This window comes from Bufo bufo, chromosome 1, assembly GCF_905171765.1.
Source record: "Bufo bufo chromosome 1, aBufBuf1.1, whole genome shotgun sequence".
In the NCBI taxonomy this organism is placed as follows: domain Eukaryota; kingdom Metazoa; phylum Chordata; class Amphibia; order Anura; family Bufonidae; genus Bufo; species Bufo bufo.
Genome location: NC_053389.1, coordinates 288637545 through 288652971, shown reverse-complemented (window position 1 = coordinate 288652971; position 15427 = coordinate 288637545). Strand labels below are relative to the sequence as shown.

Genomic DNA, 15427 nt, shown 5'->3' with positions numbered 1-15427 from the left:
TCTTATCTAAGTCAGTGGGGAGAGTGATGAAAAATGTGGCATGACAGAACCATAGTAGTTTTTGTCTTTTAGAGGTCTTTCTCTGTAGCAACATTTATAAAACCTCAGCCCAGCTACTGTAAATTATCTGTAATTCCCTGTATAACAGTCTTCAAAACTCAAGAACAGATGTTTTTTTTTTGTTGCCAGAGACGGATTATTAAGTCATACATATCGATGTAAGCTTAAAGGAACGTTTGAGCTAAAATGATGCACTGTGTGATACCAAGGGGCAGAGCATTATCTTGGCACAGCACAAGGCATAACACGGTGCATACATTTTGCCTGGAGAGTTCCTTTAAGACTAATTTCTTAATATAACTTATTAAAAATATTTTTTTTCTGTAGCAATTCTGATCTAATTTCATTACAGAAGTAATTAAAGCATTTGGGGTACTATGCTGGAAATGTTTTTTGTGACTATATAAAAAGTTCCAAATGCAAAAGTTCTTGTTCACAATTAGATTTTTTGGGGCAAAACTGGGGACGAATCCCTAAAATAGCAGACATAAAACTCACAATTATAGTTCTGCTACCTTAAAGGTTTGTTTTTGGCAGACCCCCCTCCTGGCTATACCTGCAAAGAGAAACATACTTACCTGCTCCCCACCATTTAGTCCCAGTTTCTTTTCTCCCTGGCTATGGCTGCCTCTGTCGGGTTCCCCGCTGTTAACTTCTACTTTGATGCCCCATTACGTCACATGAATAATTGACATGATGCAAAGGGGCTAGATCACCGTTCCAGCCAGACATTGGCTGCAGCAGGGTCAACGTGACAGTGGGGAACTCAGCAAGACAGCCGAAGCTGGGGAGAAAACAATCCGGGACCCAGAAATAGGGAGCAAGTAAGCATCCTTTCCTTTACAGGTCTGCCCAGAATAAGGAGTCTGCCAAAATAAACCCAAAAGGTGGACAACCCCTTTAAAGCTCCTTTCTTGCTTTTATGTAAAATAACTCATTCATAAAAAATATAACATTTTTAAGACTGGAAAAATCTAATTCAAGAGAAGCTACTCTGGCACATCAATGTAAAACAATACTCCGGGAACTAATTTATAGAAATATACTAATATTATATTGTATCATTAACACCACATACTGTATTTACCACATCAACCCCTTACCTGACGACAATGAGGACTATTGTCATTGATGTCCAACACAGTGATTTCCACATCAGTAGTAGTTTGAAATTTCCCATCAGAAGCCATCACACTCAAAAAATGTCTCTCTGTCTCTTCCCTGTCCAAGGGTTTTTTAGATGAAATTACCCACTGGTTCCCAAGTTCATTAATGCTGAAGAGGCCAAATGGGTCTCCATCTGTCAACAGAACATTATAATTTCTATTGAAAATACATGGAACATATATAGATTATGGAGACAGATAAAATTTCCATGCACTTTAGAAGGTCTATATTATGAAAATTTGATTGTGGAATGTGAAAATGCTCACCTGTTATGTAACATGTGACTTTCCTGTTGCTTTCAGTCATATCATTGTCCCATGTCTTGATGGTTGCTATAACTTGTCCAGGCTGGCTGTTTTCAGCTATAGATCCCCGATATATCTGAGAGGTGAACCTTGGAGGGTTATCATTATCATCAGTGACTGTGACCTCTACTAGTGCTTCTGAAGAAAGACGTATTTTTTTGCCTTGATCTGAAGCCACCACATAAAAACGGTATACCTCTTGTTTTTCACAGTCAAGCTCCTTAAGTGTTGTGATCCAACCACTGTCAGTATCGATGGTAAATAAAGTGTGGATCTCATTGTTATCTCCTTTCAGACTGTAAACTACTATCCCATCGTAGCCTGTGTCCTGGTCATTGGCAGTAACTTGTATGACAGTTGTTCCTGCAGGCATATTTTCCACTAATGAAGCTCTGTAAATATCTGCTTCAAAAACAGGTTGATTGTCATTAATGTCTTTCACTTGAATGCTTACTGAGACTAAACTCACCAACTCTTTCCCTAAGTGAGGGCAGTTAGCCTGAACATCTATGTGGTACCATTTGGTTGTCTCATGGTCTACACCTTTCTTCATAATCACTGCTCCTGTGTGCTTATCTAAACTAAACACCCCATCTTTGTTACTTTCTGGGGTGGTTCCTTCTACCAGACTGTAGATTATTGGTTCTGCAGCTGTTGCTTTCACCAAACCCACTTCTGAACCTGTGGGCAGATCTTCAGATGCTGAAAAGCTGTATAGTGCTTCTGTAAACTTTGGCAAAGTGACCTCTGTTGGCACAATATGAAGATGAACAGGTACCAGTGAGCTCCAGTTGGGTGGTGCCCCATCCTTTGCGATAACTGTAAAACTAATATCTTTGTTTTCTAATCCAAAAAGACTTTTCTTTGCTATGATAGTACCATTGTAAGGATTAATCTGAACCAGATCTTCATCATATTTAGCTATAGAATATGTGACATCAGCATTTTGCCCTTCATCAGCGTCGTAAGCTACCACCTGAATAATAGGGGTTCCTTTACTAAGGTTAGATTGGACAGATAGTACATACTCATTTGCTATGAAAACTGGAGCATTGTCATTCTCATCTGTCACAATAATTTTGACTGTGCAGAAAGAAGCTCTTCCTCCTCCATCTGTGGCCATGATTTTAATAGCTATAAATCTTTCCGTTGCATTCTCCCGATCTAATTTTCTCAAAGTTGCTATATGGCCATTATTATCTATTGAAAACATTTCTAAAGCCAATTTATTAATTATCATATAATTCACAGTCCCATAAGGTCCATCATCAGGATCATTTGCTCTCACTTCAACCACTGTTGTTCCTATTTCTGCATTTTCCACAAGTTCCACCTCGTATACATCCTGTTGAAAGGACGGGGTATGCTTATTTGCATAAGTGATATTGATATATACTGGTACAATATCCCTGTAGACACCATCTGATGCTGAGACTTGTAAATGGTAAGACACATTTAAAGTGCTTCTACACAGATTTGAAAGGGCTATAACTCCAGAAGCTTTGTTTATGGTGAAATGTCGATGGTGATTGCCAGAAAGGATCAGATACTCCAGCTTACCAGCATCAATGTTATCCATGTCAAGGGCTTGGACTTTGACCACAATATGTCCACAGTTGGCCAGTTCACTTACATTGGCCTCATACTGCTCTTGCCTGAATTTTGGAGAGTTGTCATTTACATCAGTAACATTTATGATAACCAGAGCATCTGAGTACAGAGGAGGCACACCATTATCTGTAGCCCTCACTTTGAGATGAAACTGACGGGTGGTTTCATAATCCAGCTCTTGGGCAGTGGAGATTTCACCTGTTTTGTGGTTTATGTAAAAGAATTCATGAGCTCCTTCTGTGTCATTTCCTATAATATGATATGAAACCTCTTGGTTTTTCCCAGAGTCTTGATCTGAAGCTAGAAGTTGAATGACAGCTTTGTAAGGGGGCAGTTTTTCCAGGACATGGCCAGTGTAGACTGACTGTGAGAAGACTGGTGAGTGGTCATTAATATCCTCCACAATAACTAAGACCTTTGCTTCTGAAAAGTAACCCAAGGCTGAATCAGTAGCTCTTACAGTTATAAGATGACTTGGTTTGGTTTCATAGTCCAATTGCCCTGAAACACTCAAGGATCCTGTCTTAAAATCTATGCTAAATAGACTAAGGGCCTCATTCTCAACAATATTATAAATCACACGGAACCCCTCTGGACTCCGAGCCTGGACATGTAATATAGGAGTATAAGCTGGCACATTTTCTGGCACTGTCACCCTATAGTACAGACTCTGAAAAATTGGGTTTGATTTGTTTCTGACAATGATGACGACTTCTTCTTCAGCTTGCAATGCAATTTTACCATGATCTCTGACAATGACCTTGAGAACATACTGATTTAATGCTTCATAGTCAAAGGGTTGTTTCAGAATAATATCTCCAAGTGAAGGATCAATCCGAAAATATTTGTAATCTTCTTTTAACTGGTATGTCAGATCACTATTTCTCCCAAGGTCTTTATCTATAGCAGACACCTGGAAAATAACATCTCCAGGTTCTAGGTCATCCTCCATAGCTACATAATATGGGGTGTTAATGAATTCTGGAGCATTATCATTGATATCTTCTACATACACCTTAACCCGACTTTGAGACACACGGGGTGGATTTCTACTATCTTTTACTTCCACCACCACCTCAAATTTGTCTTGATACTCTCTGTCAAATTCCAAGCCTTTAGTCTGGAGGAGTCCAGAAGATACACTCATCTGGAAATGCTCTGTACAAGTAAGAACGGAGAAATAAACTGGCTCATTTAGTTGGTTTCCCACCACATCTACCACCGTTAAATCCAAGATGCGAGAATCATTTTCCGTAAGATTGACTGTATAAAGTGGATGATCAAATTTTAGGTTGGTTCTTTGCATTTCAGTCACATTAATTTTTATTACTGCAGTATCTTGGAAAATCCCATCCCAAGCTTTTACTGAGAGTTCACAGTAAGAATTTAAGATTGAAGAATCACTTACAACAAGAAGACCATTGTTGGGATCAATTGAAAATGCACCATCTGTGTTGCCTTCTGAGATGCTATACTCCACATTGGAATCTTTATCTTCAGCTGAAACAGTGAGGAGCTGCATTTGGTTATAAACTGGTAAATATACAATCAGTTCATACACATCTTGTAGGAATTGAGGTGGGGAGTCGTTGACATCAGTGACCTGGATGGTAATCTTGGCTGGCTGAGATGCATACAAACCTGGATTTCCTGAGTCACATACATGTACATAGAAAGAAAACTGTGTGGTCTGCTCATAATCAAGCTCTGCCACTGTAAATATTGTTCCCATACTTGGATTGATATTAAAGTAATTACGCATTTCATGGTCTAGTATTTGGTAACTTAACAAAGCATTTGACTCTGTATCATTGTCAGTAGCTTGAATAATTAGAGGAGTGAGGTCCAAATTGGTCACCATGCTTCCAAGGGGAGCATCTTCATTAACTTGACCAAAGTAAGATGTTTGTGAGAAGACAGGTGAGTTATCATTTTCGTCAATGACGTAGATAAAAACTGTTGTGTCACTAGAAAATCCAAGGGAGCTATAACTGCGTATCTTGAGTTGGTAAGATGAGGTTGTTTCAAAATCCAATCTTTTTTGAGTGGTGATAATTCCTGAATAGCAATTTATGTAGAAGACGCCTTCCTTGTTCCCATCCTTGATCTCATAATTGATGGAGGAACAGCTGGTTGCAGAAACCATAGCGACAAAAGAGCCAACAGGTACTGATTCACTTATCTCCACCACATGTTCTGTAGAGATAAATTTTGGTGGTGATGCATCAGTTGATTTGACTTGCAGGTTGACTATGGTAACATCTTGAAGTTGTGGCGTGCCTTGATCTACAGCAAGGATTGTCAAGGAAAATTGGCTTTTCATAGCTTGTTCCAGTGCTTTTGCTAGGGTCAACAGACCTGAAGAGTCATCGATATTAAAATATCCTTCATTGTTACCTGTCAAGCAATAATAAATAATGTCATGTATGAATATTTATTTGTATAAAAATGAAGTTCTTTTTTTGTTTTCCGGTAACAACATTGCCTTTGTCCATGGGCTGTACCTGGTATTGCAGAGCACAACATTTAAAGTTCTCCATGGTTTAAAATAAAATAAGTCAATGCTCACCAAACATATCCACCATTGTTCCCATTCTGACACTCTGAGATATCACTAGGGAAAGGCATGTCCCCGGGTGCTGAAAGCCAGTGGGTGCCAAGAGGTCATTTTGTCTTGGGTAGGCTAATTCAAGACAGGGCTAGGTCAGCAAAATTAACCTTTGGCATGGGTAAGCCTAGATATGGCTCTGCTGACACTTCATGGTCCCCTGTCGATCTCTGTTTCCTAATCCCTTTCAACACACAGAAAATGCCCACTCGGGCTTTCAATGCCAGTGATAGGCTGAGTGGGCATTTTCTTGTGTGTCAAGAGCAGAGACTGCTGAGGAGTCATAAAGCATCAAAACGGGAGTACCAGGGGTACATTGTGGTGAGTATTGACTTATCATTTTAATCCATGGTCTATATACCGTATATATATATATATATATATATATATATATTTACAGCCACACAACCCCCTGTGTTTTACATGCAACTATGTTTTACTCATATTTACATAATAAAAGTATATTGTTACCAACGAAAGCCATAGATATGAGTGTGGCAGTGCCTGGTATTGCATCTCACTAGAATGGATCTGAATTGCAGTTCCAGGCTGAGCCACTGTGCCTGAGTAAACAATAGAGTGCCGTGGCCATTTCATTCAACTGATCGTGTTTGGACCCCTACCGATCAAATATCCGAAAGTACAGTCCTGCTACATGTCCTTACTTTTTCTTGCAAGGCTATAAGGATTAGGCTTGTTGTTAAATTAATCTGCTTTCAACGTACCTTTCATAACTGAATATTTCTTCTACGCACAATAAACTGTGTCCATGTTTCGTTTTTATAGCATGGAGTGGCATTGGTATGGCACAAGTGAATAGTACTCGGCAGTGGCATACATAGAGAAGTAAGGGCCGCATAGCAAGGATCAAACCAGGCCCCTCACACAGGACAGAAGCGTTTCGCCTAATGACCCCTCAATGACCCTTGGGCTATTTTTTCCACTGCCTCATTTGCTAAAAGTTGTTCCTTTAGAGGGCAGAGTCCTGACCAAGTTTGAACCTCGAGTAGAAGAGAGGATGATCCGAACTGGGCCCCCTCTTGTCCTGGGCCCCACAGCAGTTGCATGGTCTGCCGCTATGGTAGTTACGCCCCTGGTACTCGGCTGATTACAAGACAGGAATGTCAAGTCAGCAGTCTTGAACCTATTTACCATCCTGCTCTCACCACATTCTTGTGATAATAAATCTAAGGTCTCAATCAAGGAAGGTAGTTGTTTATCCAGTTTAACAAACTATTGTTTTAATCCGGTCAGTGCATTTGTGCAAAGATCCAGAATATATGTTTTAGACAACTACTGACAATTATACTATAATATTATAAACTATCGATTGGGTCTCCACAAGATACAGGGCTCAGAATTATTAGCAATTTGCTAGAAGGTTCCTTGAAAATTCGATGATCACAAGTTTGGCCCTCTGCTGGAAACCACAGTGATTAGCTATAATCTGCCGGTAACCTGGCAGCAAGTACTTCTGTTTAATTCCTCTGCCGCACCACCACAGGAGAAATGATGCATTGCATAGTGCAATTTGGAATTAAAGACTTATAAGTGTAATGCATGTATATCCTGGGTCCTCCAAAGTGAGAAAAGCTCTTTGAAGGTTCAGCTAATTAATGGATGTTTAAAATGGGGAACCCTCCACTCAGAAAGCCTTTAAAGGGTATTTAAGATTGGTTTTCTAAACCACTCATCTAAATATACTTTAACTGAAACGTCACTGTAAGTATTTTGGAATATTCACCTGACTGTATGGAGTATTGGATCTTTCCATTAAGTCCTTGGTCCTTATCTGTAGCACGTACTTGCAGCACCTCAGTTCCTGCAGTTGATGAGTCAGAAACACTTCCTTCATACACAGATGTAATGAAATGAGGTGAATGGTCATTAATGTCTTCTACCTGAATTGTGATTCGTACAAAATTACGCTTGGTTTGAGCTTCCTGATCTCGCACCTAGAGGAGAATGAAAATGCACATATTAGTTACACAAATCTATGGTCTACTTAGAATATGTTTGTCATCATCAATGGACACTGCTCTGTAAGCGTGGTCAAACATCGTGGAGATGTTTGCTATATTCAAGTGCTGTTGTGGCCTAATGTGTGTGACCAAAGACAACAAAGATTACAATGCAATTAAAAGGGGACATGCACATGTTTTGCATAGATTGCAGGTGAGCCCTCAGAATTATTGATGGTGGGCGCATGGCAACTTAGTCTAAAGCTTATAGGTATTTAGTACAGCTGGTAGTTTTTTTGTGAAACTGTAGTACATACCATAACAGTTAGAATATGAATTGTCATTGATTCATAGTCCATTGTCTCTGTGGTGTACAAGGCACCAGTTTTGGAATCCATCCTGAACATTTTGGAACTTCTTGGGTCTGCACTACCTTGTATAGTGTAAACCAGACTCGTCCCACTATCTTCATCTGTCGCATTTACTCTCAGCACCTCCGTACCCAACTGCACATCCTCTGGAACTTGATTTGTGTAGTGATCCTGTACAAATTCTGGACGGTGTTTATTAACCGGAAGGACATTGATGTGAACCTATAAAGGAAGTTTAGTGAATAAACCAGATTACAATGAGGATCTTCTATTCTATGCAGAAGATCAATAATTTACCATGTCAACAAATATATACCTGCAGATTAATGCCTCTTCATAATGTAAACAAGTATGTATACCGTATAAGCATTTGCTGATTCACTAACATTTACTGAAGAGTTATAATTATACTAATTACAAAGACGATGATAGGCTTCATCCATAATTCAATTATTTTGAAAACATTAGCAAGCAATCATGTAGGGCTTGGCTGGGACCTTGCACCCATAAAGGGAAGAGTATAGTAAGAATCTAGAAAATATTGGCAGGTAGAAGAGAACTGGAATAATGGAATAGCTTTAGAATTTGAATTGGTCCATCACATTTTCAACTGGGACTATTACTACATCCATATATTGCTACAGAGTGCCAGTTTGTGTATCTTCCGATACAAGGTCATTGCTATGGCTAAGCCTGTTGGCTTGGTGCAAGATAGTAAGGACCTGGCCAAGCATATTTTCATATGACTGCTGTTTTAAGGATTTAGACCAGTACTGTAGGATGTATGAAATGTCTGAAATAGTCTTCTAACATGATTATCAGGTATGCTTGAAAATGTGGTTGGAAGGTGATCATAGACAACTCCTACTAGGAACCGGCAGGATTTGGTCATGTATAACTAGTATTTGATAATAACAAAGCAAAATAATGCAACTGTTTCATCTTTACTGTATGTTGAGGTTTTTAGTAGTAGTAAAGCTGGAGACTATATACAACAATATAAAATGACATAATAAAAGATTACCTGGGTGCTTATTGAACGGGAACCATCTGTAACCTGTACAGTAAGGTTATAGAATGATTTTCTTCTTGACTGCAAAGGCTGAGCAATGAGCAAACCACTTGTGCTCTTGTCGATGTCAAAGTCTAGGTCATTGTTGCCTCCTTGAAACAGAAATTGGAACAAATGTTAGTTGTCCTATTGAGCTTCTTCTGAGGAAGATGTATATCACATTTCTATACTGGTTTTAAGGAATCATGTGTAGGTATTTGTGCTTCATGTTTGCAAGTTCATTCTTGCTATGTCCATAAAAATCAAGTCATACACTTAGTTTTGTTATTATCTCAAATTATACCAGTGATATGACTCTTTAGGTTGTATACATGTCATAGGTTGAGAGCTGATTAGACCAATTTAGAAGTAAATGTCTTGGAACATGCAAATAAATTAGACCCCAAAGACCAGTGAGCAGAACTGAGTAGTGAGTAGAACTGAGATGACAACTGCACTGAGATGACAACTGCACTGATTAATGCATAATACCATAAATATACAGTCAGGTCCATAAATATTGGGACATCGACACAATTCTAACATTTCTTTGCTCTATACACCACCACAATGGATTTGAAACGAACAAGATGTGCTTTAACTGAAGACTGTCAGCTTTAATTTGAGGGTATTTACATCCAAATCAGGTAAACGGTGTAGGAATTATAACAGTTTGCATATGTGCCTCCCACTTGTTAAGGGACCAAAAGTAATGGGACAATTTGCTTCTCAGCTGTTCTATGGCCAGGTGTGTGTTATTCCCTTATTATTCCAATTACAATGAGCAGATAAACGACTCAGAGTTCATTTCAAGTGTGCTATTTGCATTTGGAATCTGTTGCTGTCAACTCTTAAGATGAGATCCAAAGAGCTATCACTATCAGTGAAGCAAGTCATTATTAGGCTGAAAAAAACAAAACAAACCCATCAGAGAGATAGCAAAAACATTAGGCGTGGCCAAAATAACTGTTTGGAACATTCTTAAAAATAAGGAACGCACCGGTGAGCTCAGCAACACCAAAAGACCCGGAAGACCACGGAAAATAACTGTGGTGGATGACCGAAGAATTCTTTCCCTGGTGAAGAAAACACCCTTCACAATAGTTGGCTAGATCAAGAACACTCTCCAGGTGGTAGGTGTATGTGTGTCAAAGTCAACAATCAAGAGAAGACTTCACCAGAGTTAATACAGAGGGTTCACCACAAGATGTAAACTATTGGTGAGCCTCAAAACAGGAAGGTCAGATTAGAGTTTGCCAAACGACATCTAAAAAAGCCTTCACAGTTCTGGAACAACATCCTATGGACAGATGAGACCAAGATCGACTTGTACCAGAGTGATGGGAAGAGAAGAGTATGGAGAAGGAAAGGAACTGCTCATGATCCTAAGCATACCACCTCATCAGTGAAGCATGGTGGTGGTAGTGTCATGGCGTGGGCATGTATGGCTGTCAATGGAACTGGTTCTCTTGTATTTATTGATGATGTGACTGCTGACAAAAGCAGCAGGATGAATTCTGAAGTGTTTCGGGCAATATTATTTGCTCATATTCAGCCAAATGCTTCAGAACTCATTGGACGGTGCTTCACAGTGCAGATGGACAATGACCCAAATCATACTGCAAAAGCAACCAAAGAGTTTTTTTAAGGGAAAGAAGTGGAATATTATGCAATGGCCAAGTAAATCACCTGACCTGAATCCGATTGAGCATGCATTTGACTTGCTGAAGACAAAACTGAAGGGAAAATGCCCCAAGAACAAGCAGGAACTGAAGACAGTTGCAGTAGAGGCCTGGCAGAGCATCAGCAGGGATGAAACCCAGCGTCTGGTGATGTCTATGCGTTCCAGACTTCAGGCTGTAATTGACTGCAAAGGATTTGCAACCAAGTATTAAAAAGTGAAAGTTTGACTTATGATTATTATTCTGTCCCATTACTTTTGGTCCCTTAACAAGTGGGAGGTACATATGAATACTGTTGTAATTCCTACACCGTTCACCTTATTTGGATGTAAATACCCTCAAATTAAAGCTGACAGTCTGCAGTTAAAGCACATCTAGTTCATTTCATTTCAATTCCATTGTGGTGGTGTATAGAGCCAAAAATGTTAGAATTGTGTAGATGTCCCAATATTTATGGACCTGACTGTAGTTGTTCTGTGGATCCCTAATTCATCACACACCGAACTTTATGGACTCATACTGTAAATGTGTGACACTTATTGCATATATGTACTGTATGAATACATGCACACATACATACATAGGAAAAATCATGGCATGTTCCATAACATGCTCCCCTAAAAGCAACAGGGGTGTAGCTATAAGGGATTCAGAGGTGAGTAGCAATTGCACTCAGGCCCTGCAGCTCCTGAAGCAGACACAAGTACCATAAATGTTGTATGGCAGGTGTGGCCCTGTCACAGATTTTTGCACTGGGGCCCAGGAGTTTTAAGTTACGCTGCTGGTGGCACATGAACTGCGCATGGCTTCGTAATATGAAATTGTAGGAATTCCACAAGATTATGTACAAGCTACATGCAACAGCTTTACCTTCAATGAGCTCCAAATTCCAGTGTATATCATTTTAGACATATAAATGAATCCATTAAATTTAACTGAAATCTATGGAAGCCACAAAAAAGCCATCTTCATGGATTTTATACTAAGTTAAAAAAGGTGAACTTTACCTGTTATATCAAACCAACATTGACTGTACATCGGCTCTGTACTGATGAGCCCCAACATATGGTTCACAGGATCGGTTTCCATAACTTCAAAAGCAAATTGTGGCTCATCAAATGCTAGTGATTCATCTGAAGGTCCTGGATTTTTGATCCACTGTACATGTAATCTCACAGTGGAAGATCGAGAGGGATTACCACCATCTGTAGCTTTTACCTAGACAATTTAACAAAAATATTCAACTTTGAAACATTGGTGCTATACATCCTGACAAAATTCATGTGGTCAATTCCAGGAAATTGAATGATAAAATTATTTGTTTTATGATTCGATTTTTTTTATGAAATAGTGTCAGACCTGTGTATGGGTTGTGTCTGGTATTGCAATGGAGAATGGAGCTCAATACCATCCACAAGTCACTGAGATTTGTTTTTCCAATTTAGTTCAAGCTCTCTAAAATATGGTAAATGAAACAGCCATAAACCATTAAATGCATCTTTCTCCAAGCCTATGACAGGTCAGTGTTCTTTGCTGTATTTGCATTTCAGATGGATAATTATAGGGTCTAAGAAGAAGTGATTCCTAATATGATATTTTGTTGGAGGTAAAAAATGCATTTGACAGACCAACACTGTATGTTTCTCAAGATTCCCTAACTTACCGTCAATATGTTATACTCTCCAAATGGAAATGAAGCAGCAGATGAGATGACACCAGTGTTGGAGTTGATAATAAATTTTTCTTCATTTTGTTCCAGAATACTGTATGTCACTTGGCCATTAATTCCTTGGTCTCGGTCCATAGCTATAAGTCTGTAGATGGGAGAAGGTTGGGACGAGGTAACACGTTCTGGAAGCTGTACAGTGAACAGTTTCTGGGAGAATGTTGGAGTATTGTCATTTACATCTAAAACGTTTATGACAACACGAGAGAAGGACTGAAGAGTAGGCACCCCATTGTCCGACACTGTGACCTGTGGGAAAGGCAGCATATTGATTATAATCCAAACCTATGATATAAATTTATAAAGCGAATTATAACATTTAAAAAATCCACATAAATTTACTTAAAAACAGGGCTCATATAAATATCAGAGTGTACATTATTTTACTGACCGCACATTAGAATATTATGTAAGCCCAACCAATGTCCTACCTCAAGAATGTGTTCTTCACGATTTTCTCGGTCTAGCTGTTTCTCAGTTGTAGAAATTAAACCTAAAAAGATAATTATAAAATCTTGTGTTAAAGCTTTATGATACCACCTTTAATTGTAACCTGACAATTTTTATGAATAAAACATAAAGTTACCTGAAAACTCTTTTCCACTGCATGGAACCAGCTCAGATGGATTTTTTCACTAGACCATTTTGCAGATAGCACCTGGTACCTGGTAGTTTTTCGAACCCCATCTCAGGAAGTTCCAAGTGAGCCAAGCAAGTACCATGTAGGACACATGACCACTCTGCTGACTAGTGATTGGTCTTAACGAATTGTCACAAATCAAACTATCTGGTACCAAAACCAACCAGAGAACGGTAGAGCTGGTACTATGCAGTGAAAAAGGGGTATATAAGACAATGGTTTCTAACTTATAGCTTTAGCTGTTGTGAAACTGCCAGAATGTCTAGACATACATAGCCTTGATGAATTTTTTGTTCCACAACAGCTTGAGTGGTTAAAGGCCATGGCTCTAAAATGCGGCATGCTACCTAAATTTTCACTAGCTCCTTATCATCAGACTACAAGCTGTCAGTTTGTAGTCTGTTGCCAAGGATACCATTTAGGAGATTGATTATGTATTTGCATGTGGTAAACCTCAACTGAACCCTTCATAGTGTCTGCACGTACCACAGTGGTAAGAATACTGATACATATCACATCCTATGGTGGTTGGTATGTCAGCGCTACAAATGACAATAGTCATAATAGAACACATTGAAAAATACTATTAAGAGATGACTAATAACACATAGAATATTTAGATTTTTTCATCTAATGACCATGAACTTTCTAAACAATAATTTACAATCTTAAATTTGATTGAGGGTACAAGTTCCAGTTTCGAAAGACTTAATGGTAGTTGTCCAGCTCCATGTTAATTGCTCCTAGATTGGGAAATAGAGGTCGTCCGTAAAGAAAGTCTACACAAGCTGTTCTTCCTTTATGTACAGGTACATTACACAGTCTTGAAAGGACACAGCTGTGTGGGAGGGGAGCATTGAGCCTACAGCAATGGTGAATAGCTGCTCAGCATTGTTAGCGTGCAACTCGTGTTGGGACAGGCAGAAGAAGGATCAGCTGGGTATTGTTATTTGTTAAGCAGAACCTTTCACCAAAGGTTGTTGGGCTGTTTATCTGTGTGAAAGAAAGCCAGGAATTTTAGGGCTTAACCTACTTCATACAGGATAGGCTATCAATGCCAACTTGAAAAAAGTTCCCCATGGTATAATGTTTACTATTACAAATAAATAGTCTGTAGGTGCTGGGTGCAGACAAGCAGAAAATAGCTTTGCCTAACCCCAAATATTCTCCTTCACAAAGGAACCATCAAAAATGTTGGCACCAATTCACTGTAGGTTCCACACTTTATATGTTGTGTGAAATTATTTACTTTGTACAGCTATTTATGTTAAACATGTAACCTCTTGTCTACTTCTGCCTCTTTAAGAGGTTTGCATTTACTTGGATTAAACATCTGCTAATTGCGTTTTTATGAATTTTGTTATGGTAGCCGTAGGTTAACGGCATACAGAACTACTGTAGATAGCATCCGCTATTCATGTTCAAGCCCACCACAAACAATGAAGCCCCATATTGTGTGCATTATGCCCCTTCTTCACAGTCACTTTTTGGAATATTCCAGTGCTGTAACATCACTGTATTATCCCTGTACTGTGACATCATTGTTGTTGCATTGTAACATCACAGTTTTTTGTTCTGTGCTGTGATATCACTGTGACCACTATGTGCACTATTGGCATAATTCCTTTACTGTGACATCACTATGTGCATTTTTGCAGTACTGTGACATCACTGTTTATATAGCTGCTTAGCCGTAACATTACTAGATAAATTTAACACTGTGTGAATTATCTCTATGACGAGATCTCATTGTACATAATTTCCCACCACTGTGACATCACTATGCTTCTTATTCCTATGTTGAGAATTTATGAGTTATTCCTTAGATATATCACTATCTGTATTATCTCTATGATGTAACAACACTGTGAGCTTTGTCCCTGTATTATGACATCCCTTTGTAAGATATTCCTGTGCATTGGGGAAAAGACACGGCAGAAATGAAGACAATAATAATCATGAGCTTTTCATGCTCTGAGCTCACTGTTGAAGGTGGTCACGTCTTGTTATGGGGCCCCATGGTTAGTTGCTTGCTAAGAACTAGACCAGAAGACTCCTTGATCCAATTAAAGTTGTACAGTTTTTCTGTCTTTTCATGGTCAATACATAAAGTGCAATTATATTACCCACTTTATATTGTCATCATGCATGGGTGTCTAATGATGTAACTTTTAAAGGGGTTGTCCAGCCTTTTATAATTGATGCCCGATCCTTTGGATAGACTATTAATATCAATAGGGGTCTA

The 15427-nt window shown here is 38.9% G+C and overlaps 1 protein-coding gene across 1 annotated transcript in view; it reads right to left on the bottom strand.

Annotated features, from left to right (window-relative positions):
- FAT2 (FAT atypical cadherin 2) overlaps positions 1–15427 on the bottom strand; it is an 86729-nt gene that overhangs the window by 18066 nt on the left and 53236 nt on the right. Inside the window, exons 4-11 of the mRNA XM_040440299.1 lie at positions 12974–13035; positions 12480–12791; positions 11824–12034; positions 9108–9247; positions 8030–8305; positions 7496–7706; positions 1494–5540; positions 1164–1360 (exon numbers count right to left, since the gene is read on the bottom strand). Of these exons, the coding sequence (XP_040296233.1) occupies positions 1164–1360; positions 1494–5540; positions 7496–7706; positions 8030–8305; positions 9108–9247; positions 11824–12034; positions 12480–12791; positions 12974–13035 (5456 nt within the window). The remainder of the gene's footprint in view (positions 1–1163; positions 1361–1493; positions 5541–7495; positions 7707–8029; positions 8306–9107; positions 9248–11823; positions 12035–12479; positions 12792–12973; positions 13036–15427) is intronic.